We start from the raw sequence: 26,930 nt of genomic DNA on the forward strand, positions 1-26,930 counted from the left end.
GTTTCTCCAGCTGAGAATGAAATATTCATACTAAGAAAGAATGTCAAGATGAAATGATTCTTTATAATTTCCAAGCCAAAATGAATTAAGCACATCCAAGTCTTTTAAATATATTGGAGTATTCTTCTGTAGCCATAAACATTACTGATCTGGACAGGATCTGTTTTGACAGCACACAAGAGATGCAATAGCATGTTAGGCAGGTGGTCATAATGTTTTGTCTGTTCAGTGCATAGACACTTGTCATAGTACAGCAGTTTTTTTTGTTACTGACTATATACTGTTAATAAAGTCAACCTGATGTGGAGTGGTACAAGTAGGGGAAACTGTAAGTGTATATATTCAGTTATTCCTTGAGAGAGGTTCATATTTGTGATTGTTTTAATTTTAAATTGGGCCCCTGGCTGTAGCCCATTTGTGCATTCCTAATGTTTGACAGGGTTGCTTACAGAAAGGCACAGTTTGAAGACATATATACATTAAAAAATGTATAATAACTAAAAAGAAAAAATTTATTTTTATATTTAGTCTGGTGGCATGAAGCCTTAGAATCCCATCTGGTATGCTTCTTTCCAGCTCCCTGCCTTCCTGCTGACTGCCTCCTCCTGTTTACATAGGATTTCTTATTGTGTTCTGCTGAAAGATGTAATCCTTCCAAACTAGTGCTAAGATTGTAAGGCAACTCTGTTGTTTTAAAATAGACAAAATGATGATACCTTTTTGTAAGTCATTTTATCAAATCTGTTGTTATATTCACTTTTATGGTTTGGTTTGGGAATCTTTGTACTAAGAACAAAAACTGTCTGAATAACATTGTTAAAATTATCAGTAACGTTATTTTTGTACCACGGCTGTATCACAAACAAGTTAGAAAGCAGGCCAATTTGATTCTGTCAGACAGCAGCCGTCCTCTGTTTTCTAAGTTTCATTTATTGCCACCAGGCCGGAGATTTAGATTCCCAAGGGAGAACAGCAACAGATTTAAATCTTTTATCCTGAGAGGAATGAGCATTTTGAATTCTGCTAGTTTTCAGGACCCTGCTGAGTTCAGAATTATTTCTATGTATGGTTAGAAATCATTATTGATTGCAACAACAATTGTCATGTATTTTGTACTTTCCTGCTGCAAACAAATTTCCCTCTGGGATAATAAGTCTAAAATGTCTGCCTACCTACCACCTACCTTAGAGCACTTTGGGAAACTCGGCTTCTCTTTCAGTACAGTGGATCAATAGTTTATCCACAAAAGTGACAGTACCAGTGCCATCCTAATCAGTCTGTAATTTCATGCAGCACAAAAACAAAGCCTAAGGCTACTTGAACTCCTCTGCTAAGGGCAGCCTGTCTTTGCAGTGTGTACTTCAACAACAAATGTTGCAGTGAGAGTGTAACCAAGATGTTTTTTGGTAAAAATTGTTCTGTTAGTCTTCAAAATTAACTGAGAAATAAATTCTATAATATCCTCATTTTTTTCCAGGTAGATTCAAAAAAATCTTTTATTTCCTGTCTTGTTTTAGATGTGGCATATTGTAGTGGTTAGTTTATATTTATTTTATGTATAAAATACGCAGTATGTTTGTGTCTCTTCATCTGTCTTCTCATGGTAGCGTTATAACCTGTGTGCTAAGATGTTTCAGGTAAGAAAGTGCATCTATGTTAATGAAAAAGCTAGTTTACTGCTAACTTTAAATATATGAGTGGTATTTGAGGGACTTCATAAAAGTGATTATAAAACAACATTTGTTTGTTTATTATGTATTTAACCAGCTTCAATCAACTAAAGGCTCCTCTTGGAATAGAAATCAGCTCCATACTCTTATCTCTGGGACTCTGTGGTTTTATCATCACTTGTGTATCCATTTGTTACACAGAAAGGGATCTGAAAGAATCTGGATATTTCTGTAACATGGCAAAGACACAAGTATTGGGTTATTTGAGGGCTTCAAAATAGCCCTGTATGAAACATCTAGGGTATAATGGGCGTCTTAAGATCTCTACACACCCAAATAACTATAATAGCATAAGTGTAAACGTCTAAAATTAAAACAATATTTTTTGATTGTCTCTCAGATAGAAGCAGAATGAGTTAGTTTTCCTTGAAGTATGTTTGTTTACTTAATATCTTGCTTCTGAAGAATTTGTCCATCCTTCTGCTTTCCTGAAGCACTGTTATATTATGCAGAACAATTTTTATAGTACAAAGAAGTTTATTTTTGTCAAAGTGATATTTTTTTTATATTTTACCTAGGCACAGAAAAAGTAAGGCAAGCACAAGGCTGCAAACACCTTTGCATTGTCAATCCAGATTGGTTATGGGCATGTCTAGAACGGTGGGAGAAAGTAGAAGAACAGCTTTTTCCACTGAAGGAGGACTACGTCAAAACTCAGAGGTAAATTTATGAAATTTTTTTTTTTTTTTTTTAAAGAACCATGTATTTTATGGGGAGCAAAAAAGTGTGGTGGATTGTGCCAAATAAAGTACTTATTTTGTTCAGAAGGTGGCCCTGTGGAGCATTCTAGAGCAGGGGCTCCCAAACTTTTGGACGTCAAGTACCACCTGAGGTTAAGTGAGTTGCGTTGCATGCCACCCACACCTTGTTGAAAGGGAGGGAGAGCTGTAATGGGGGAAGTTCGGGTCTAAACTGCCCCGAAATCTGAATAAAAGTTAAAGAATTGGGAGAAATTATGCATAAAATTAATGAAAAAAATTGTGCATGTACATAAATTGATAGTGAAGTATAGCAGCCTTCTGCAAGCTCCAAGGAAGAGGAGGAAGGTTATGCAGTGTTCTGGAATCAGGCTCTCCAATTATTGAGGTGGAGGCAAGAACTTGGAAGGACAGACACTGCAGGTGTTATTGGGAATCGCTTGGAATTGCTTGCAGTGTGTATAAAATGAAGTCCACTGGAATAGAGGCATTACTGTAAACTAGTGTAGTCTCCCTGCTTTGGGCAATGATGGGAAGTGTAAAGAGAGCAAGAACCATCTATCTATCAAACTGCACTTTTTGATTGTGTCAGTGCACAAGAACTGATTTCATCATAATAATTTGTCACATGACTGTGAATTGTTACATATATAATTAACATCTTTTGTATTTTTTTTTTTTTTATATAAAGAACGTGGGTCTGTGTTTGTCTATCTTCTCACTCTGGTCACTTGGTTACAATTACAGGTGTCCTTGATCCAAGCTAGGTACAAGGTGCCAGAGCACCAGGGCGTCACACCAGACTACCTGTCTTTTATTATTGGTATTTCACCCAGGGCCTGTTCATGTTGGCCTACTGTCCAGAATGCCTCCTTTTTGTCATTTCCCGCCCTAAATATCCACTCCCCCAATGTGTATGTATGCATGTTATGTAAAATAACTTTTCTTAAATCACTGTAGTCATACAGCACTTATTTATGAAATACAACTCCAAATCAGGAAAAGTTGGGATGGTGTGGAAAATGCAAATTAAAAAAATGCAGTGATTCTTAAATTTACTTTTATTTCAGCACAGACAGTATACACCAAATAAGATATTTCATTTTTGTCTGGTTAGCTTCATTTCATTTGTTAATGTACATCCATTCCTGCATTTCAGGCCTGCAACACATTCCAAAAAAGTTGTGCCGGGGCAGATTAGGGCCAGTAATGAGTTAAAGTAAATAAATGATGTGATTTCAAAAAGTTGATGTCAACAGGTGATTGTAATCATGAATTGGTACAAAAGAAGTATCCACAAAAGGCTGAGTCTTTGAGGAACACAGATGGGCAGAGGATCCCTGGTATTGAGATGTTTAAAAACAATGCTCCTCAAAGAAATGTTGGAAGGGCTTTGCATATTACTCCCTCTGAAGTATATAATGTCATTAAACAATTCATGTAATCTGAAAGAATTACAGTGCGTGAAGGGCAATGTCACAAGCCTAAGCAGAACACCTGTGATCTCTGATGCCTCAGATGGAACTGCATCGTAAACCATCACTCACCAATAGCTGATATAACCACTTGGGCAAAGAGTTACTTTTGAAAATGCCACTTCAAAATTTACTGTGCAAAAAAGAAGCCTTATGTTAACCATGTCCGGAATCGACGACAACCTCTCTGGGCTCAATGGTATCAAGGATGAACCATCACACAGTGGAAATGTATATTGTGGTCGGACAAATTGGTATTCCAGATCCATTTCTTGGAAGAAATGGACGCCATGAGCTCTGGACAAAAATGAAAAAGATCATCCAAATTGTTCTCTGCAACAAGTCTAAAAGCCAGTGTCAGTCATGTGTCATTGCTTTTGGCAGATCTAATTTATACCTCTGTGATGGCACCATTAATTCAGAAAAGTACATTGAGATTTTAGAGCAACATATGCAGCCTTCAAACGGACATCTTTTCTAGGGACATCCATGTCTTTTTCAGCAAGACAATGGAAAACCACATTCTGCATACATTACAAAGGCATGGCTGCAGAAGAAGAGGGTACGGGTACTGGACTGGCCTGCCTACAGTCCTGACCTGTCCCCAAGAGAGGATGTGTGAAAACAATTTGAAACGAAAAAAAATGTGACAACAATGACCCTGTACTGTTGCACACCTTGAGACGTATTTGCAGGAAGAATGGGCAAACTAAAACCTGAAACACTTCATTTGGTATCCTCAGTGCCAAAATGTCTTAAGTTTCGTGAGAAGGAATGGCGACATTACAAAGTAGTGAATGCTTTACCATCCCAACTTTTTTGGAATGTGTTATAGGCCAGAAATGCAACAATGGATGTAATATTACCAAATGAAATGACGTTAACCAGACACAAGATGAAATATCTTAGGTTCATGCTGTCTGCGCTTAAATAAAAGTCAAAGCAAATTTAAGAATCACTGCGTGTAGCTCCCCTCACCCCCCACTTTCCATACTATCCCAACTTTTTTCTTAACACAGCACACTCCTGTTTGAATTTAAATGGTATATTAGGTAATGAAAGTACTGATCATGTCAATATACTAGAAGTAATATTTGCTTACTTTATTAGTTCAATATGCAAAATATAAAAAATAAAGAAACTGTGGGAAAGTCTTAAACACCATTTGAAATAAAAAGTGCTTAAGAAATGCTAACAAATGTAAACTACTTACCCTATTATTTAATTTCCTCACTTAATCTTCACCTGAGTGAGGATTAATAGCGTAACATAATTTCTAGAACTGGTCACCTGTGGTGATGAGCAAGAGGAGCAGACTGTTTTTCCTATCCATATTTTGCTTCTTTTAGCTTCTCATGAGCAAAAGCTTACCTGGCAAATATATAATTGTTAGAATGCTGCCTGTACCTTAGAGGCAAAATGAAATTGTCCTGTTCTTTTTGGTTGATTTAATTATGATTTAAAGTTGCAATTTCATGTTATTTAAAGCCACACTTCACTCAAAGTTTTTAGCTTTTTTTAAATGCATAATGCAGGAAATTATTGTAATAAAGATATCTGTATTTGTTTACATTTCCAAATATTGGGTTTTAGTTAACTTTTTTTTATTATGCTGTGTAACTGTCAGCTATACACATTTTTATTATATTTGCAGTTTTATATAATAAATATTTTTTTTAATTTACATTTTCACATTACTTTAATAAAACCTTACAATTCTGCTTAAAGAGCCTGCACTGTAGGTGCTAATCTCATTTTTCTTTTGTAGATATTCATGTTTTCACTTTATTTTGTTGTCTTTAAGCTTTAATTACTTATTCCTGAAATTTGCTATGAAAATAAAAAACATTTAATATTTGTATTTATCGCATTTCATAAATTTACTGCTAATTTTAAGAGACCCAGTGCTTTACGAACACCAACAGTTTGAAGTTATTAGAATTGTAGATGCAGCTGTATAAATTGCATGATTGCTGGATTCATGCTAAACGCGTACTCAATTTTCAAGATCAATAAACTTAGAAATAAATAGATCTATAGACTTTAAATAACCTTGTGTGAAGTGTGGTAAATCAGTCTGCTCCTTCCATTCTTACTAATTATTATTTCTGTGATTAATGTTTAGGACTAACAGTCCAGCAACATTTCCTGAGATCCAAGGTGCATTTCAGACACCACTTTTTCACCCAACACCAATCCACCCAAAGGGACAGCCGGGTCCTGAAATTAGAACGTATGATGCAGTTACTGGAAAGTTGATCAGAAAGGGGTCACAAAGCTGTACCCAGCCATCCTATATCCAGCCTCCAGCATCTCTCTCAGTCCATGGAGAGCAGTCTTCCTTCAGGTAGAGTTAAGGTTGTCTATTTCAGAGTATTCTTTTAACTATAACCGAGTTATATGTATTCATCTCCCTTTATAATTGAAGTAATGTTGATTTTTTTTTTTTTTTAAATGTATGTTTTATGGTTTGATTATGTCTTCGCTCAAATGTTCTTTTCCAAGATAAATAATAAAAGTCTCACTATTAAGAACTTCTGCTGTTTGATCACTTTGTATTTCAAACATAATAGTTGTAGTGTTTCAGGATTGCATTTTCAGTCATTATAGTTCCAGCCTGTCTCTTTTTAAATAATACTTCTGGTTTTGTATTGTGTGCTATGATAATAAAGACTTTTTGATGAGGAAGTTTTCAAAACTTTGTGAAAACTGTTTAACAAGGATGCATCCGACTGTATATTTCAATTTCAGAAAAAGTACAGTATCATTACAGAAATCTTGATTCAAGATTTCTTTATTCAAGGGTTAATTTAATTTTTAAGAGTTTGACACACTGTAAATGTGCACTAAATTCATTATGCTAATCACTTAACGTTTTTAGTATGATTAAGGACATTTTTTAAGTAAATAGATAAAATGTGTTTTATAAAGCCCATTGAAAAAGCAAAGGACTTTACTCCATGTACTCCATTAAATAATTCTTAATCATTGCCTTGCATTTCCTTTGTGAAAGAAATGCCTTATTTTAATAAAATGGAGAAATCACTCTCCTTTCACAGTGTATAATTTATTAAAGAAACCATAAGGTGAGAAAAAAAGGATGTTTTTGGGTATCCTTGCCATAAAAGGAAAAATTATGATTACACACTGCAGTGTTTGGGCTAATAGTACGGAGCTTTTTCAGAGCCAACAGTACACTAGAGGAAGGTATTGTTTTCTGACTAGGTCTTGATTTCCATTTTTATAAACTTGATGCTTAGTTTGGCTACATTGCTCACTAATAGGTCTGTGCATGTGATATGGTGGTTAAGGATACTGGGCACACTATAAACCGCTGCCTTTAATAGCGATACCCAGCTAAGATTATACATGAAGACTTTGGTCTTTTGTTTTTATCAAATTGCTTTTTATTAAGAAATTATTTTGTAGACCAAAGATCTGAAACTTCCAGCAGTCTACCAGGCTTTGTGCGAGTCTAGAGAGGTGTTTTTCCAAAATGAAAAATTAGTCCTGGGTGCCCAGACTTTCTAGATTGTCCACCTCTTAACATTTTATAATCATGTCTTTGGATTCAGCCAGAGAGAAAGAGTTCCAGTACATCAGGGCCAGGCATTGCACAAATGAAGAACAAAAGAAGATGAGAAGGATTAAGCATACAATAACTGTTTTGCAAAATTTTGGATGCAATACATTATTCTTTTATTTCTCACAACAGCCATTTTTGGATCCAGAAATCATTCTGTGGATGACTGTCATCCACACATGCAAGGGAAAGATAATGGTAATAACACAAATATAGACTACAATCCCTTCGTTCTTCCTCCCGCAATCCAAAGACATGCAGGTTAGGTGGATTGGCGATTCTAAATTGTCCCCAGTGTGTGCTTGGTGTGTGTGTTTGTGTAGGCTGGCGCCCTGCACCCTGTGTTGGCTGGGATTGGCACTACACCCAGATATGCAGGCAGTTATCCTTTTATTCAGGTGGATATGTTTAAATATACACTCTGTAATTACGTAATTTCAGCCAACAAATTATTCATTAAAAGTGTGTCAACAAGTGCTGTTGGAGTTATTTCATGCCTACACCAATACCTTTATAATGCTATTATAATAATATGTGTAGACTTAAATAATACATATATAACCATTTCAAGAAATATTTCTTCTATAATAATAAGAAATAATTATTTTACGTGCAGAATGTTTATGGCAGACTTTCTAGGGAAAACTAGATTTTATATTTATGCAGAGTTCATGGAAAATAAAAGATGTCATCAATGCAGAAGAAACCAACATCAAATACATCTACTTCTATAAAGGCCACTGACAGTTTTTATGTCACTGTTGATCCCAATTATTATTTATTTTCATCGTAAAGCAGTATGTGAAGTATATTGTCATGTTTAGAAAGTATAGTGATATTTCTTTTTACTTACACATCTAATTAACGCATTGCTGCCCTTCAGCACCATGCTTAACAACATAACATTGGTAATTCTGAGTAGGTCCTCTGTGGGGTGTGTGTATTAATATCTTAAAATTAAAATCTTGGTGGGAAATGAGAAATACCAGGACTAAATATTATAATTCTTGACAACTAAACATTAATATGTTATATATGTTAACAGAAATGGGGGGAAGGTGGGAATAAGGTGGGAATAAGCTGTACAAGAATTTGATCAAGTCTAAGTTAAAGAGTCATGGTAGTATGAGAGTAATGTAAAAAATACTGTCAGTATCAAAATATATTCAGTTTAAACTAAATGTTTCTATACACTTGGGCTAAACACTTTCAAACTCAGTGTTTCACATCTCGCACATGCCATGTGTCTGTTCATTCCCTGTGTTAAGTTCATTTGGGTATCAACTTTATTTCTACAAGTAGTCATCAAAATAATGGCTGAGACTTTTTTAGCTTTTATTTACTTTATCAGATGTTTAGTGAGTCAAAAATCACTATATATGTATTTTGTGGAATTGGCTTTTAATTTCTTTCTTTCACAAGCTTCTCAAAGTACGTGGCAGGATTTTTTGCTCATTCCTCCTGAAAGAGCTGGTGTTAGTCAGTTTGTGGGCCTCAGACAGATACAGCAGGAAATGCAGAATGGGCAAACTTAATTCATTTTATTGAGCATTTGAATACATTAGTAAAGTTTTAAAATCAATGTAAATAAATTACTGCTTGTGTCTGAAAACTTCTTCCATATTCAAGAGATTCACCAAATAGGATTTTTTATGGCCATTTCCAAGTGAGTGAAGACAGCACCTTGTCAATTTTCTCTCTCTCTCTCTCTATTATACAGCTGCCTTTCACGTCTTTGTCTCTCCCACACTCAGAATTGAATCTCAAAATGCCCAAAAAAGTAGTCCGACTGCATTCTCGGACCATTGCTTATGAACTGAAGTGTCAGGCGTGCACTTTTCATGGCATTATACATTTATTTTTTGAGCATGCCCGTGTTGATCAAACACAGGAAGCTCTCAGTCTAGTTGTGACTTTACGCTGTAGGAAGTAAGTAAATAAATCAAGGTAAATAATATTCGATCTGGCTTTTATGTAAGTAACATATAAATGTTGATGTTTTGGGCACATGCACTGTCCAGATCTAAACGCTAATGTGGAGAGTCGCTCACGTACTGAAGAGTCTGTAGCTGCAGGAGGAAGCTGCCATTAGCAATGCCTTACATGGGACTGAAGATAGTATCATATATGACGATAGAGAAGAAAGTGATATCAGTGATTGTGAGCAACTGAGCTTCATAAAATCTGACACTAGCAATGAGGAGTTCTTGGGTTTTCCATAAAACTGGAAGAGTGCTTGAACCATAAAGTCTCTCCACATTTGCTAATGACCGTGATGATGGTTCTTAATACCGCTGTTTACATGGTTGGAATATTATTCTGCTATATTTTATTAAATATATTAGTACACCATTTGGTTCAGAATATTTTTTTTTTCTTGTTTTCCTCTAAACCCAGATGCGTCTTATGGTCAGGTGCGTCCTATGCAGCGAAAAATACGGTAATTTGCTCTTAGGTTTATAGGGTCATCATTGTCATGTGTACAGGTTACAGTGAAATTATTAACTTGCATGGGCTGATCAATAAGTTGCGTTGTTTTAGTAATATGTACATATCTGCACTGTATACATGTTTTTCTCAAATTCTTAATTTTCTATTCAGTAACCAGAAAATGGTAGTTTTTAGGAAAACAAGCATTTTTAATATATATTTTTATGTTATTAATTTAGCTATTTAAAAGAAATGGGCCAGGATGAAGCCTTATGGTAAAGTCTAGTGAAGAAACTCTTTAGAACCTTTTCCATTTGCCCACAAGAAACAATCACCAAAGGCCAGATAGTAAACATTGCTGAATGATAAGTTATAAATATCTTGGGACAGTCATGGACTTAAAACTGAGTGTTAATCAACACACAGAGGTCAACTGTAAAAGTGCTCAACAATGCCTCTAGTGTCTCCAGAAGACAAGTCCAACATTCTTATTTCTTTTTAATGAATATAAATAAATACATTTAGTCTGTTTGGAAATATTATTGTAACAAACCGGGTACAAAGTAAAATAGAGAATAAAATAACAAGGTCTGCTAGCCCAATTTTTGAGGTGGTTTGATGGAAATCAGTGTATATTATTAAAGAAAACGTACCTGCTACCTTCACAGTTCCAGTTATTGCATTCTTGTCTCAAGGTTTTGTTTCTTAGGATATAAAGCAGCAAGTTCAAGTACTCCTTTTTCCCCAAATGCTATTAATCTTCCAAATAGCTTTAAATATCCATATGCTTATCTTGTAGGGCAAATTTCATTGTAATACCCATTGGTTAAGTCTTAATGCTGGTTTAATTTTATATGTATGACATATGATTTGATTTTAGAAATATTACTTTTACTTCTATTTTTTATTTAGCTGCTATGATTTTTATGTGATGTCTTGGTCTTTTTGCAAGAACTCCATTGACAATTATGTTCCTTTTGGGACAATAAATCTGTATTGAATTCCACCAAAGAAGACTGATTGCTAGCAACAAGGGAGAAAATTAACACATGCAGAAGCAATTCCTAGTCTGTCAATCAAAAATCAGCAGTCTTAAAGATTATAGTCAGGTCCAAATGAAGAGGAAGAGCCCACTTAAGCAATTAATTTCTGTTTTTGTTCTTGTATTTAGTTCTGAGCAGTTTACTTGTGATGGTCAGTTTTGTACCTTGTCCGTAAATCACTTTTTCTCTAAACAGCCCCCCAGACTGATGTTTACTCTTATGTTGACCCTTTTTGTAAGCCTCTTTGGATAAAAGTATCAGCTAAGCAAATTAATGTGCATACAATTAGGAAGAGAATGTTTCTAGTATGAATTAAAGGTGTTGAGCTGTTCCTAGCTTAAATAATTAAATTTATAAGAAATCTCAGATTGATGCATTTCAGATAACTCCTTAAGGTAATACAAGAATACACAGTTATTAGATCATTCATAAGAAGCTACTTTTAGTTGAGGTTGTTATCCTTTAATAGCCTTTATTTAGCAGACACGTTTATACCATCAAAATATATTCAATATGTTTTAATGCTTGATGAGATAAAAACGTTAACAGCCATTTGTGAACAGCAGTCTTTGATAGCGTATGAGAAGTATTGAACTGCATTTAGCACCAAAGCAGAGTTAAGTGCTAGAAAATGTCGCCATTCCGAATGTCACGTGAAGAGCATCGGCAGATTTGGGAGTAGTTCTTTTATTAAGGTGAAGCTCTTAGCAGGGCATGAAAGAAAGAAATTCTGTTGTATGCTTCTGAAAAGGGCCAGCTGTAAAGAAAATGTAATGGTATCTTCATGGAGGAGCAAACCTGAGAACGGTTCATTGGAGCTAGTGAGAAGTACCAGGCAGAAAGCTGTCAACCAGAATAAGAGGTTTTGACGGGATCCAGCAAACCTGTGGATAAAGAAAAGCAGAGGAGCAGCCTGAGTGTAAGGAAGAGCAAAATGTACTAGGTGAACAGCAGCTGTTGTAATGAGTTGTATAGGGGTGATAGCAATTGGAATAGTCTGTCCAATAATAACCTGAATAAAATATTGAGTGTTTTAATGGTATAGCTTTGAGATATGATTGTGCAGTGGTTCATGAGAGTACAGTTGTGAAATTCAGAGTGCTCAAATTAGGAAAGATTTATAGCAGATCAATTCAGAAACTGAACATTTGACAAGGAAGGATAAGAACAGATGAGAGGAAACTTGGACAAAGCCAAAATATTAATGTTCAGAATTTCATGGCTGATTTAACTAAGCAAAACAAATGCTTTATATAAAATATATATCTGTCAAAATTAAGCTATCACCATTAACACCCACCTATACTTCAGCTTGCTTTACTAGTTAGAATTTCTTGAATTCACTTGCATTGCTAAAGTATTTAATGAGAATATAGCTTTATGCTTTACAATTCCTGTGATCTAGTTTCTTGCAGGATATTTCTTCCAGGTTCTTAATTTGGGGACTTGGTAATGTGCTGTGAGGTGCAGTGCAACATTCACAGGTTGGTTGGTTTTGTTGTTAATGTGCAATTCTGTTGATTACTATCAATTGCTAATATCTGCAGACTTTTGTTTTCACGCAGTAAAGTTTATTCATTAATATATATTTTATTTCTTTTTTTTCTCCCTCCTTTCTTGTTCAGAGTGGTCCAGCCTTATCAAGCCCTAGGGGAGGAAGCATTGCATGATTCAAGCATGGATGATGACCAGCCTGGTCCATCACGTAGAAAGCGGCAGCCAAGTATGTCTGAGACAATGCCACTGTACACTTTGTGCAAAGAGGACCTGGAAAGCATGGATAAAGAGGTTAGAATACAGCTAATGCTTTATTATATCATACTAGTGTGAGCTCAGCTAAAGGTTTGCACTGTAATGGTCTCAAAGCCACTTGGCTTGACTTCATTATTACAAAATCTGCTGTCAAATTTCGTCTGACAAATTCAAAAATACAGCCAGTTATTTTACAGCCATCAGTTGCATGAATGTCAATTAATAACACAAGTGCGGTTCAAATTCCGATACTTTTTCTGTATGGCTTCAGATGATCAGGTTTTCAAATAACATAACATGTTCAACTCTGATTCATTGGAAATGGGCAAACTCAGTGCTAAAGTGATGCCTATTTGTGTTTTATTATATAGATTCATTAGTGAATTACATTCATAAACATTTTAAAGAATTCATACTGGAGTGTCAGAGGCACATTGAGGAATATGTTTAATAAAAGAATGATGAGAATGTTTTTAAGATTGAAGTCCTGTGTTTTCATTTATTGTAAATATTCCTATAATTGTTCCTAATGGTCAATTAAGTTTTCCTGAAAATCAAATTTTACTACCATTTTAATGCATTCCACAAATTAGTTAATAGTTCAACCTGTAAGGTTTTGTTTGTTAGATTTGCTAATTATTTTAAAGTAGTTCTTGTTTACTTCTGTAATCTCTTTGTTAGCAGCAATGCTTCTGACAGTGAGTCTGTCATTTCTGGTGGTACTTCCTTTTGCAGCTCATTTAAAGAGTTCTCTCTCTTCTTTAAATCGATAAAAAAATAATACAGTATTGTATATATATTTGGAGAGTGTGTTCAGTCATCTGGATCTGGCTGAAATTGAAGAGGAGAGCAGCAAATGATTTCAGTTAAGCAATGAACATTTAAAGTATGCACAGGCAAACATTCTATTTTTTAAAGTTAAAAAGCTCAAGTTGTAAACCACTCAGCTTGATATTGAGTAGGTCTGCATTATTGTGAATGGATGATTGAGGTTCTTTTAAGCTCTTTTTGTGATGAAGTAGTTGTAACACTGTTATAAATACTTTATCATATTATCAAACTTTTGACACATTTTGATTAAGCTTATAGGATTTTAATAAAGCATTACTTTTTGAAATGCTTTATAGAAACGTTTATTAAAGAATTCACACTTGGTTTTCTAAAATATTGATAATATTTGGTTTTAAATGCATAAATGAATAATATGAATTAAGATGGATGAGCTTGTTCAGCTGAGTAGCTGGCCTTTGTCACAGTTCTGATGTTCTAATAATATCGAACTAGCTTAAATGATCACCGTTATTCATTGTAGCAAGAATAAAATTATTTTCTGCCAACTCAGTTTTCATTGTGCCTGGCTGTTCTCACGCTGACAGTGGTTTTAGTTTAGGTTTTAGTATTAATATTGTTTGTTTTTCCACATTAATTGCACATATTAAATTTTGACCTGGCATTTTTTTTCTAAGGTTTTAATTTCTGGAACCAAGAAACTCTGCATGTTTTGACTGTTATTCAGGCATTACAATATCTTCATAGCAAATAGTGTTATTACTGGAGGGAAATGGTCAGTCTGTTAGAACATTGATTATTAGCTCCATTTAACTGTAAATGTTTGCTTTCTCCTTAATTTATGTCAAGTCCTTTGGGTTAATGAGATCACATATTGTCACAGTAAAGTGCCTTTAAGCTGCTTGTGGTGTAATCTTTACACAATTCAGCTGTCAACCTATGCACCTACCATGCTCAATGCATACTCTTGGGATCCATCAGTTGACGTTATTTGCTGATGAAAGGGTCATCAATGGTGCAAAAGTTGGCAATATTGAGTTCATTTTAGAGACGTTTTTTGGTTTTGTAATTTTTGTGAAGAGAAATGTACTTTTTAAAATCTTTAATCCAGTTGTTTCAAATTAATTTGCATTCTAAATTGTATGTAATATTACTGACTAGCTGCGCTATCCATCTAAAATGGTTTGAAATTTTAGTAGTCAACGTAGCCTCATGTTTTCTGTCTTATACACATGTTATCCATTTGGTCTAGTATAATAATACGCACCTGATCCCTTTCCCTTACAGCAGACTTTCTCCCTTTGGACAGAGCTACCCATTTTCACCTCTTCTCTCAGCATCGCTCATCAAGCTGACCACTCATATAGTTGTTGTTGAGAAAATGCAGCTGTGGCTGTTACCACATTGGGCTGCTTTAGCAACTCTAGCCTAGTCATGTTAGGGCTTCGGTTTCCTGACATATGCATCAGTTTATTTTCACTAATTCATTTAAATTATCAGTCATTAACATTACAGCTGTAAACATCATTCATGTGGCCCAAGGGTTTCAAGAAAGTCACTACAATGCTCCTGTTGCTGGCGTATACCATTGGCCAAAAAAATAAGCTGATAAGACCATTTTTTCTTACTTTTAGATCCTTGTGTGTTTTGTTTTTTGACTCTTCTACATGTTTTCCTTCAAACCCTAGTAACCAGACAGACACACAGACACTTGTCCTTTTATTAAGGTGGATTTTACTTCTACTTGGAGATTTTGTTCATTTGTATATTCTTGCTTCAGACTAAAAAGATCTCTAACGTGCACAGAGATTTACTGTATATTTCAAGGAATATTGTATATGTTTATAAATTATACGTATATGTTATATATAAAGTAAATAATATCCAGCTGGGGAAATAATATGACCATTGAGATTTACATTCACTATAACTAATGTACTATAAACACTATTCTTTATAACAGGTTAAGATGGGTATAACAGGTTAGGTGTACAAATATATTCCTTACCTCTTTTAGCATGTAGGTTCTATTTACATATGTGTCTGGAAAAATATCTTTGTATGTTTAGTATAGAATTTATATTGGCACTGCAAGGAAATATTTTACGACTCATTTGAACATCTCAACACACACTTTCAGACTGATACCGGTTTTCTTGCTCATACTACATCCATCACAGTATCCAACAGAACACAGATTGTGTTTGTAAATAATGTTGTGTGTGTAAATATTTGGTTAAACATACAGTGTGAACAAACACTTCAGTTATTGTATCAAAACATTTACAGCATGTAATTACTGACTATGTTAATGAAATTGCCTGGTGCCACTCAGTGTTAGGCCCAGGTTTGCTGTGGACAGCAAGATAGCATTTTACTTTAAATAACAATTCCTTATATAAAATATCTGCTTTCTCTTTCATTCAGGAAACATAATAAAGGAAAATTGTGCTTTGTTTGTTTCTGTGCTAAATTTATTGACCTTTAGTCAATATTAAGATGGCCTTTATTAATCTAGATGTTGTAGCGTTATTGAAAATGTGTATTTACAATCCAAATAGCATTTTTATTGGTTTTATTTGTTTAATGCCATCGACGATAATTTCATAATATAAGACATATGATATTATCTTGCTGCAAGAAGCAGGATCACAGAAGGTTTGGATCCATCATTGCCTCTTATCAACATGACTGACAGAGCTTGTTCCTGTGGGCCTGTCCATTTTCCATTAATACTTAACTTTGACATTTTCCAAAAGCTGAGTGACCTTAAATATTGTTTACTGAGATATAAGAAAAAATTTTGCCTCTAGATTGCTATTTATTTACTGGCTTGTCATTTAACGTGGCAGCCTATAAGTTGCTCTCTTTATCTCTTCTCCTCATATTAAAAAAAAAAAAAAAAGTCCTGTCATCTTGAGATATAGTGTGCTTTCTTATAAATACAGGAGAATTTTCAAGAGTTTATATACTTAAAAATGGCACTGCAGTTACCAATGAAATCTGAGCACAACTCCAAGTAAAGTTCCTTTTGTAATACTTTGCTGCAGATGCTACATGGGAAGAGTTGCATTCCAGTTATGTATAAGTTTATTTGGAGATGATATTTTATAGTACTTATCAACCAGCCCTCTGGTTGACACACCTGAGAGTAATATGACCAAATATTTATATATGTATATTAAAAAAAAAAAAAGTGACTTGATAAGAATATCGTGATGCCACATTAAAACAAGGCAGCACCAACTGGATACAGTATCATGTTAAAGCACAACTATATTAAATTATACAGAAAAACATAACATGTCCTAATTGGTGAAGCTCAGCAGGGGGCAGAAATGAACAAAAAACTGTGAAAGAAGAAATATAGGATCACATTTACAGAAGGCAAGTTTCAGTTTATCTTTTGACTTACTGTTATTTATTATTTTAAAACCTTGATTGTACTATGGTTTTCAAAAAATGTATACTGATTATAACAAAGGTTATTTGATTGTTCTTTACCTTCCCCTTTGTCAGCTTTCAAATGTAAATGCATTCTTTGGACTTGTAATCAGTTTTATATAGTTTTATTGGTGGCATTCTTTCACTATCACATGAAAACACCGTTAAAGCAATATGCCTGATATTGTTTCAGGGTTGAGAATTTATACCCCAGCAGCATTTGACCTGCAAATATGGCTTGATGCAGTCATGATGCTACTATGTATGATGACAATTAATCTTATTTAGTTCAGCCAGTGAATGTGTTTGTGAGCCCGGGGCGTAGCAGGATAAATTTTGCCAAAGGTGGAAACAAATTGGCCTAACCTAAGAGCAAGTCTGCCTTCTTTTGACATGGTGTTACAATTTTAGCATTCCCAGTTCTATTTTAGCAATTAAAAAGTCATTGGTGTGAGCCTGAAAAGATTATATGTCCATGGTGGCAGAAGTGAATAAATAAATAGGTAAACTAAGTATGACAGGTTACATTTTGTCATAGGTATTCATGTGGAATCAGTTGGTAATCCTGATTTTAGTATACCTTTTGGATTTACACAGTACATTTTGGCAAAACACTACTGTGTTAACATACAAGTCCACATTATATTTTTGATATCTGTGTATTATATCTCACCCCACTGCTACCACAATGTTTTCTTATGACACATTTAAGTCTTCCCCGGAGAAGACCCAGGACATGTTGGAGGGACTATGTCTTCCGGCTGGCCTGGGAACATCTTGGGATTCTCCTGGAAAAGGTAGAAGAAGTGGTTGGGGATAGGGAAGTCTGGGCCTCTCTGCTCAAGCTGCTGCCCCCTGCAACTCAACCTCGGATAAGCAGAAGAGGATGGATGGATGGATGGCATTTAAGTAGAATTTTTATCTTTGTTTGGATGACAGAGCATACTAATCATTTAGATGTACCATAATTGCATTAATTATAAAGGAAAATCAAGTAAAACACAAAACTGGAAAGAATAAACTTTGAAACATATTTAAACCTTAGCACATACTCAGTAAAGTGCATAGCCTCAGCTGCTACCAGTAGAATTGAGACAGTCTTCTGACAGAAAGCCACCTGTGTTCATTTACAACTTTTAAACTGAAGTCTCCTGTCTGTGTAAGGTTAAATGCACCTGTGTATGTGAGATCCCTTTTTTTGCAATATGAAGACAAACAAACTTTAATAATTACTGAGCAACAAAGGTTTTGACAGACATGAATAAGATGAGTTTTCTCTCTATTATAAAAAGAAATCCTGGAATGCAAAAGCAAGGCAATGATACGTGATTTTCTCAGAAGTTCTCAGAAGACATTTAAAAGACCCGTGAGACAAAAGAGACTTGCCACGGAGCATCTCGCGGGGACCTTAAACATGAGACTTGGTGCCAAGAGACTGTCCCAGGGCCGTCTTGCAGGGACATGAAACATGAGATTCTTGCAAGACACACCCTACTTAGAAATGATATCATACAAGAGCACATCCATCAAAAAACAGTCAGTCGTGTAAAAGCACATAGTGCACACACATCCTGTGCTCTCAACACATATAAAGCGTATAAGGACAATGTGGAGAATAGACACCCAAAGGCATTGGAGAGGAAAAAAAGGCAGATAAGAGATTATGAAAGCAGTGGAATTTAAAAGGCTCAAACAAACGATGGTGCGATACACATGCAGAGAAAGGTACAGAATATGAAACCAGTAAAATTCGAAAGTATTGCAGCATCCCAGCCAGGTTGAGGCCTTTTTGGTTTTAAGTGACTGTTTGGTCCGATTGAGGGAGGGCGGAGTACAGCACGGAAGATTGATAGCGGGGTATTGATTGATGCGGTAAGAGGGGCAAGACATGGGGGATGAGGGATTGAAGAGGGTGCTAGAAAGTTGTGTTTGGGGTTATGAAGTCAGCGATTGTTCAAGTAAAACTTTTGTGACACTTTATCATGTCAGTCGCTACAGTATCAAAGAAAAGATCGCATTACCGCAAAACAAAAGGTGATCAATCATCAGAACCAGGTGTAATTGAAAAAAGAGCAGGACAAATCAAGGTCAGAAATAAAAGGCAAAGAGTCTTTTTGCATTTGCGTCATTCTTATGCACAAAATGTGGATTTACACAATAATAGACCATACGCTATGAGAATCTGTGGTCCCACAACAGTTAAAGCAACGACAAGTTGAATTTCAAAGAATACACAATTCGGTCAGGTGTATATTTATGATTGCGGAGAAGCGATTTAAGAGCAAACATAATACATCAGACAGGCCACCCTCTGCCATTGCACCATGTTCCAGTTCTGATGGTCATGTGCCCATTGTAGGCACTTTTGATGGTAGACAGGGGTCAGCATGGACACTGACGGGTCTATGGCTCTGCAGCCCTATACACAACAAGCTGCAATGTACTTTGTGTTTTGACACCTGTATCTGATGGCCAGCATTAAGTTTTTAAGAAATATGTGCAGCAGTAGCTATACTATGGGATCTGACCCGACAGACTAGCCTTCACTCCCACATGCATCACTGGGCCTTGGGTCCCCATAACCCTGTCGCCAGTTCACTGGTTGTCATCCCTTGGACCACTTTTGGAAGGTACTATTTAGTGCATATCAGGAACTCCCTACAAAGCCTGCCGTTTTGGAGATGCTCTGACCTGGTTATCTTGCCATCACAATTTGGACCGTGTCAGAGTTGCTCAGACCCTTTAGCTTACCCATTTTTTCTGCTTTCAACATCTCACCTTCAAGAGCCAACTGTTGACTTGCTGCCTCATATATCTTCCTCCTTGACAGTTGCCATTGTAACAATGTAATCAGTGTTATTCACTTAATCTGTCAGTGGTTTTAATGTTATGGCTAATCGGTGTGTTTTCTGTAACTGAATGACTGATGTTTGTATTTTCATTCTACAATTCAACACTGGTTGTAATTACTGGTTGTAATCCACAAAAATTAGTTGTGTCTGTTGAGTAGTCAAAGGTCAGGCTTTTTAGGTTGTTCTTTATAGTAGTAGATTTACTCTGACTTCGACATTGAAGTTATTTTATAATGATGCAGAATGAAGATAATATCCCTCTGGTAAATCTTACAAATCTAATTTCCCCCCACAGAGGCAGCAGAACAAGATATCCTGTATACAGCAAACCCTCAGGCAGTAACTGTGTCAATATCAATATGTTCACTGCATTTCTTGTAATTTATACATCATGTATTGTTTACTGGCTGACACTCTAAACTGGCTGTTTTTATTTATTGTATTTTATGTAATTATAGTACAATTGGCGGTCTTATTGAGTGTTTCTCTAAAAAGATGGCATGTTTACTGCCTGAAACGCCCTGTTAGAATGGATATTTTAAGCACTAATTACATTTGCCAGGTTGCCTGGCAGCCCCTGTTTGTTCTTTAAATAGTCTGTAACTCTTACTACAGTGCCCTTATATTTGCTGCAGTTAAAGAGGTTGTCTGTGGGCAAGAATGTGTGTATAATAATGAGACATGGAAAGGAAAATTACTTGCAGGACTTTGATGTCATTCCAGCTCCAGGATCATCTAAAATGAATCAAGTTTCTTACAGGTTTTTTTTTTTTTTTTTTAAATGGTTAAAAAGAGATTCCTTAATATTAAAGTCATGTCTACATCTGATTTTAGCTCTGTGGCCATCAAATCATAATTTTAGTTTTCATCATTTTGGAGTTTCAGAAGTAGTTCTAGTTCATTACCACGTTAAAGATAAAACGTCAGAAATGTCCGTTTTTAACTCCTATCTTGAGTTGGCCCAACAAGTGCTGTTTTAATTTTTAATAAATTATGTCTACATTCAAGGAACTTGAATGGAAGAGAAGCCCGGGGGTGCTCATACATTCTAAAATAAATTAATCAATAAGTAACTTGGAAAGAGAACTTGGAAGGTACTAACATGTTTGATGTATTAATCATTAAAATAAAATTCGGAGAAACCATGTGGCTGTAAGGGAACTGCAAAAAATTCAAGTTATGTATCCACCTCTTTGATATTAATTTGTAGTTTGCTGTGTTTTATAGTTCTAAATACCATTAAAAACTAGTTTTTTTTTCCAGATTTCTTCTTATTACAGTCACTTTTTTATTTTTAATATAGTTAGTCAGTAATCTTTGTCACTCACATAAGACTAAAGTTACATGCAAGCTGTGTCATGGCAGGCTAGGACTTAAACACAATGAATCAGGGAATTAAGCAGCACACACAATGTGATGTTTAATACTAAAATATAAATGCCTAAATTCTCTATATTATCTGACAACAAATATTACCCTCTGCTGGAGTACATTGGGGGAGGGAATTGAGAATTTAAAATAAGGGAAATCTGACATGGCAGGGGACGCTCATAGAAAGAATTGGAAGAGAGAGAGATTTTAACATTTCTGAATTCAAAATTCAAACACACTGTTGTATCGGAAAGGAATTTGCCAGACCAGGTAATGGAAAGTGATAAAGAGTTTCTAGGAGATTTTGCACAGCAGTAAGTAATGAGAGTGTATAGGTTTGGAATTAGGGGATAAAGACACTGGAAAAGTATAACATGAGTGAATATGAGAGGAGAGCTAAGAGGGATTTTATTTGTTCTAAATATAGACCTCCACTGAAGATACATATATAATAAAAAAAGAAGGAATAGGAAACCTGGACTGGAATGATTACTCATTTTAATTACAGAGAAACACTGATATTGTTTTAAACCTGCCTTAAATTACCTTGAATGGCCTTAGGTGGTACTCCCAGAACGTAGGACTTGCCAGTTGCCGTGTCCCAAGTCTTTAACAAAAGCTCAATGTACTGTAGCAGATCATGTGCAAAATATATATAAAAATGATTCATAGATTTTTATTTATTTTTTTTACTTTTTTTTTTTGTTTGGTATTCTCATTATTGTTTAAATTGTTACAGTCTACAAGCAGTAACAGACCATCTGATTAATCTTTAATTAGATACTGTACCGAAAATATGAATCGCATAAAAAGCAGTCTTAGTGGTCTCTTGAGACTAGATGGAAGAATGAAACCATCCACTCTAGATATGATTTGTTTTGTTATATATATAATAAATATTATTGCATTTAGTCTTCTGACTAGAAAAACAACAAGAGTGTTCATTATTGTAAATTTCTTCATTTCAAAAGATACCACAGATATAGTTATTTACATTCTTATTACACGTAGTTAATATATTTGAAAGATTTTTTTGCTCCTAATACAGTTATTGCATTGTAATAAATATGGTGAATTGTTTTGATAACTTGAGGTTTATTTTTTAAGTGGCTGCATTATCAACCAAAATGTACTGTAATGTTACAGGTGGATGACATTTTAGGAGAAGAAAGTGACAATGAAAGTGAAGGTGGAAAAGCGGAGAAATTTAAGGAAGATGAACTAACACCTGCACCAAAGAGTATACCTGTGGATAATCTTGAAACTGCAACTAAAGAAAGACATTCAACACCATCAAGTGAAGAAGGCAGTTTGAAAGATGCTACACAGAGGTATGTTTTCATTTTGTATTTTTTATAAATCTCACTGTAGATAGTTTTCACATCCCAATATCCACCATCTGCCCTAAATCTGTTCTAATAATAAGGATTTCTTACATAAAATTTAAGGATTTTGTTAGTTGTCCATACGGTTTTATTTTATGTCTTCACATACTGGATTATAAGAGAATGGCCATTCTGGTTATCCTTTTGCTGTTCAAAAAGTGAACTGTGTATTTGATTCAATAACCTAACCTTAGCTGTGTTATCCTTTGTCTTTATTACAGAGGGTCATAACTTAAAGATATAAATAATTTGTTTGGAAACCAGTACAGAGATGTACTTCTTACAGTTTGGGTTGAATGCCTGCCAACCAGTCATATGTATTGAGGAGGAAAATATTAAGCACCTAAATATGTCATGCATCCATATAAAAACTTTTACAGTTCATTTAAGAAAACAGATCTTTATTAAATGTTACATTCTTAACTCTTCAGCTAAATGGCTATGATAGGAATCTTACACATTAGTGCAGTCCAGTCCCCTAAATTGCTGTTTTATTGTTTTATCACTGTTGTTTTTTGACTTCCTCAATACATGTAAGGACAATCATAGGTATATTCTAAAATTTTGGGACAACTCTGTCACTGTTAGTGTTTTACAAGAGCTGGACAATTAGGGATCTTTTATTAACCACACTGTTGAATAGGTTGAGCATTTCTTTTACAATTTTCTCAGGCAAAGACCGTGGCTATGGCTTTTAGGCAACTCGACAGCAATGAAAGTACAGACTGTAAAGAACAATATCTCATATATATTTCTCTTCTGGTTCGTCCTGCTTCCTCTTCAGACCCGGTCCACACCACACGCAGCCCACACGGCATTTCTCAATTCCTATTCCTCCTCTTCCAAACCCTTCCCCACGCTGCCTGCGGCCTCCCATACACCCCCATACCGCTTTTCTCGATTCCTATTCCTCCTTCGGACTACCACATTCCCCGCTCCTCTCTCATGACCCCGTTGGTGTCACTTCACCGCCCTATATCCAGCCTGACCGCGTGACCTTTCACTTCGGCCATGTGTGCGCCTGGGAGTCTTTTCCGTTGCCTGCTACAGGAAGGTCTTTCTCGACTTTTGGCATTGGTTTAGCTCCTTGCTATTTTCATTATACTGTGACGGTTGTTTCCTAAGCTTTTGTTATTAAATGAACAACGGTATCTTAATCTGTCGATGGGTTTTTGCACAACGTCATCTCTATTCCAGGATCCGGCAACTGCCTGTTCCTATCAGTGGGTTATTTCTTGACACAAACAGTTGACGACGGCAATGCACTCTCACTACGACATAGGGCAAACAGATTGCTATCCAAAATTCTGAAACAATTTTCATTCCCAGAATCTCTCTCCTTCCTTCCAACACCAATCTCCCTTTTAAATTTAAACGCACACAATTCCCACTCAGACTTGCCTTCTCCATGACCATCAACAAGTCCCAAGGACAAATGTTTGCAAAGATTTGCCTTAATCTACAACAACCAGTCTTCAGCCACAGTCAGTTGTACGTGGCTTTTTCTAGGGTTAGATCTTTCGACTCATTATCTGTTGTCTCCAGCAAAACACCTGTTCACAACTGCGTCTTTCAAGAAGTATTTCTTTCTTCTTGATTTCTGAATTCCTTTCTCACCGTTTTCCGTTCTTATTCTTACACCGCTGAATGCCGTCGGCTAGTTATAAATATTTAGTGTCTCATTGACAACAGACTGACCATGAATCTTGATAGTTCTTTAAATCCCAAAGCTTTATCATTTGTGTATATCTAATGGTTACCAGTACTCAGATGTGCATATGAATTTGTTATCATACAAGGCCCAAAATGTAAAATATTTTACTTTTCTTAGGATTATACTTTTATTTATTTATAACAATATATTTTTTAGACATTCAATTTTGGCAGGATCGCACTGATTTCATAGGCAGATTTTATATTACAGTTAGGTCCATAAATATTTGGACAGAGACAACTTTTTTCTAATTTTGGTTCTGTACATTACCACAATGAATTTTAAATGAAACAACTCCGATGCAGTTGAAGTGCAGACTTTCAGCTTTAATTCAGTGGGTTGAACAAAACGATTGCATAAAAATGTGAGACAACTAAAGCATTTTTTTAACACAATCCCTTCATTTCAGGGGCTCAAAAGTAATTGGACAATTGACTCAAAGGCTATTTCATGGGCAGGTGTGGGCAAGTCCGTCATTATTTCATTATCATTTAAGCAGATAAAAGGCCTGAAGTTGATTTGAGGTGTGGTGCTTGCATGTGGAAGATTTTGCTGTGAACAGTCAACATGCAGTCAAAGGAGCTCTCCATGCAGGTGAAAGAAGCCATCTTTAAGCTGCGAAAACAGGAAAAACCCATCCGAGAAATTGCTACAATATTACGAGTGGCAAAATCTACAGTTTGGTACATCCTGAGAAAGAAAGCAAGCACTGGTGAACTCAGCAATGCAAAATGACCTGGATGTCCACGGAAGACAACAGTGGTTATTTAATTTGTCCAATTACTTTTGAGCCCCTGGAATGAAGGGATTGTGTTAAAAAAAATGCTTTAGTTGCCTCACATTTTCATGCAATCGTTTTGTTCACCCCAGTGAATTAAAGCTGAAAGTCTGCACTTCAACTGCATCTGAGTTGTTTCATTTAAAATTTATTGTGGTAATGTACAGAACTAAAATTAAAAAAAAAAGTTGTCTCTAACCAATAATTTATGGATCTATATCATGTGAATTAACAGAAAATATGTGGCTATTACAATTCTATTTCCTTTACGTATGTTTGCATAATTTAAAACACACGTTTTATAATAAATGAAATACTAGCTGCGTCAGCCTGCGCTTTCAAAAGCCCGGGGTCCTAGAAATTATTGAAATTGTCAGAAAAAAATTTGAAATGTAGAGATGTCAGGTAATTGAAAGGAACTACTCTGGGCATCTCTTGACTAGGAGGATTCGTTTTGCTGACGTGCTCATGTTGTTTGTGCATTAGCGGCAGGAGGAAGAGTAAAAGGGAATACCATGTTGCCAATGTTAGCGGCTAAGCGACTTTGTCTTTCTTCTGAGGCTTCGTTTTGCTGACGTGCTCGCCTCGCTTGTGTATTAGTGACTAAGTGAGTTTTCTGTTTCCTCGGAGGTGGAGTCTTTACCACGACTCCACCTCTCACTTCCGGGCCGAAAAGACACACACACTTCCACGCATAGACGTTTATATATAAGACTCTCCATATTGCCTGTCAAACACAGGTAATAGAGTACATTTAAAAATATTTGACATCTCTTGCCATATAAGTACTTTCAGTGTTGTTTCTTGGTATCCTTTCTCAAGCACATTCCAAGTAAAACCTGCTTCTCATACCGTCATTATTTTCAAGGTGACTTGCTCACCTTCGGTTTGCTTTTATACCTTCTATCTTTAAAAGCGAATCTCAGTGTGCCGCCTACGCTTTTACTCCACCTCGTGTGTCTCACTCTTGCTCTTCCTCAGACATTAGTGTTTTGTTATATGGTAGATTATAACTTTTGAAATAGAGAAGCCAAAACATATTATTTTGATTAAAAAAAGTTTAACTAAATGTTCTTTGCAAGAAATGTAGCTGTACAAGACTAACAGTTTCTACAGATGGTAACCTTTAACAGAGCATGCAGCAAGCTCACCAAAATGTCAGGTAGATTGACAACATACCAGTTAATTAATATGATTAATACAAGAAACTAATCATTTTTAACACACATATTATTGCCTAAGAAATAATGAGCATTACTCGTCCAATTCAGTGTTACTGCACATTTTGTAATAATTTATAAAGCTTTCAGCCCTTCTTCATTACCCGTGCTTGGCATTTTGAAGGTAGAATTTCTTCAGCAGTTATTTTATTCTTCAAAGTACCTTTGTTTCTGAGAAAGATTCTTTTTTTTTGGAGCTGCTATTATTCAGCATAATAAGTAATTAAGTCAAGGCACATTCCAAGAAGTCTGAGCATTTTGTTTCTTGTCAGACGGACATCTTAAGTATAAATAATAAACTAATTCTTCCTGGTAACCAATAATTCTGCTAACATTAGGTATTAGTGGGAAAGTGAGCAATGTTAGTAGAGCAATGTTAGTACTGTACTCGGTGAACAACGTCTGACCCTCTCATGTCTTATTTTTGACAGTTCGGCTAAATGTTTGATTGTGTCTTTTACAATGTGTTTAACTTCCTAATATACCTCATATTGTTAGAATGGTGTACTAAACATCTTTGTTAATTCTCCAGCCTGGCTACAACTTGGAGTTGGGCATCTTGCATATAGGTTTATTGGCTCATTATACAATTCATTAATTGCAAATGCATTAGTTATTGTGCTTATATTGTTAAACCTAAGGTTAACCAACATTTTTTAAGTGTAT

The 26,930-nt window shown here is 35.5% G+C and overlaps 1 protein-coding gene across 1 annotated transcript in view; it reads left to right on the top strand.

Moving 5' to 3' along the window:
• The window catches only part of ctdp1 (CTD (carboxy-terminal domain, RNA polymerase II, polypeptide A) phosphatase, subunit 1), a 116,177-nt gene that overhangs the window by 41,114 nt on the left and 48,133 nt on the right, over positions 1–26,930 (top strand). The window contains exons 9-12 of the mRNA XM_039736516.1: positions 2,249–2,390; positions 6,029–6,250; positions 12,585–12,747; positions 22,314–22,498. Coding sequence (XP_039592450.1) covers positions 2,249–2,390; positions 6,029–6,250; positions 12,585–12,747; positions 22,314–22,498 — 712 coding nt within the window. The remainder of the gene's footprint in view (positions 1–2,248; positions 2,391–6,028; positions 6,251–12,584; positions 12,748–22,313; positions 22,499–26,930) is intronic.

The sequence above is a fragment of the Polypterus senegalus genome, chromosome 15 (assembly GCF_016835505.1).
Source record: "Polypterus senegalus isolate Bchr_013 chromosome 15, ASM1683550v1, whole genome shotgun sequence".
NCBI lineage: Eukaryota > Metazoa > Chordata > Cladistia > Polypteriformes > Polypteridae > Polypterus > Polypterus senegalus.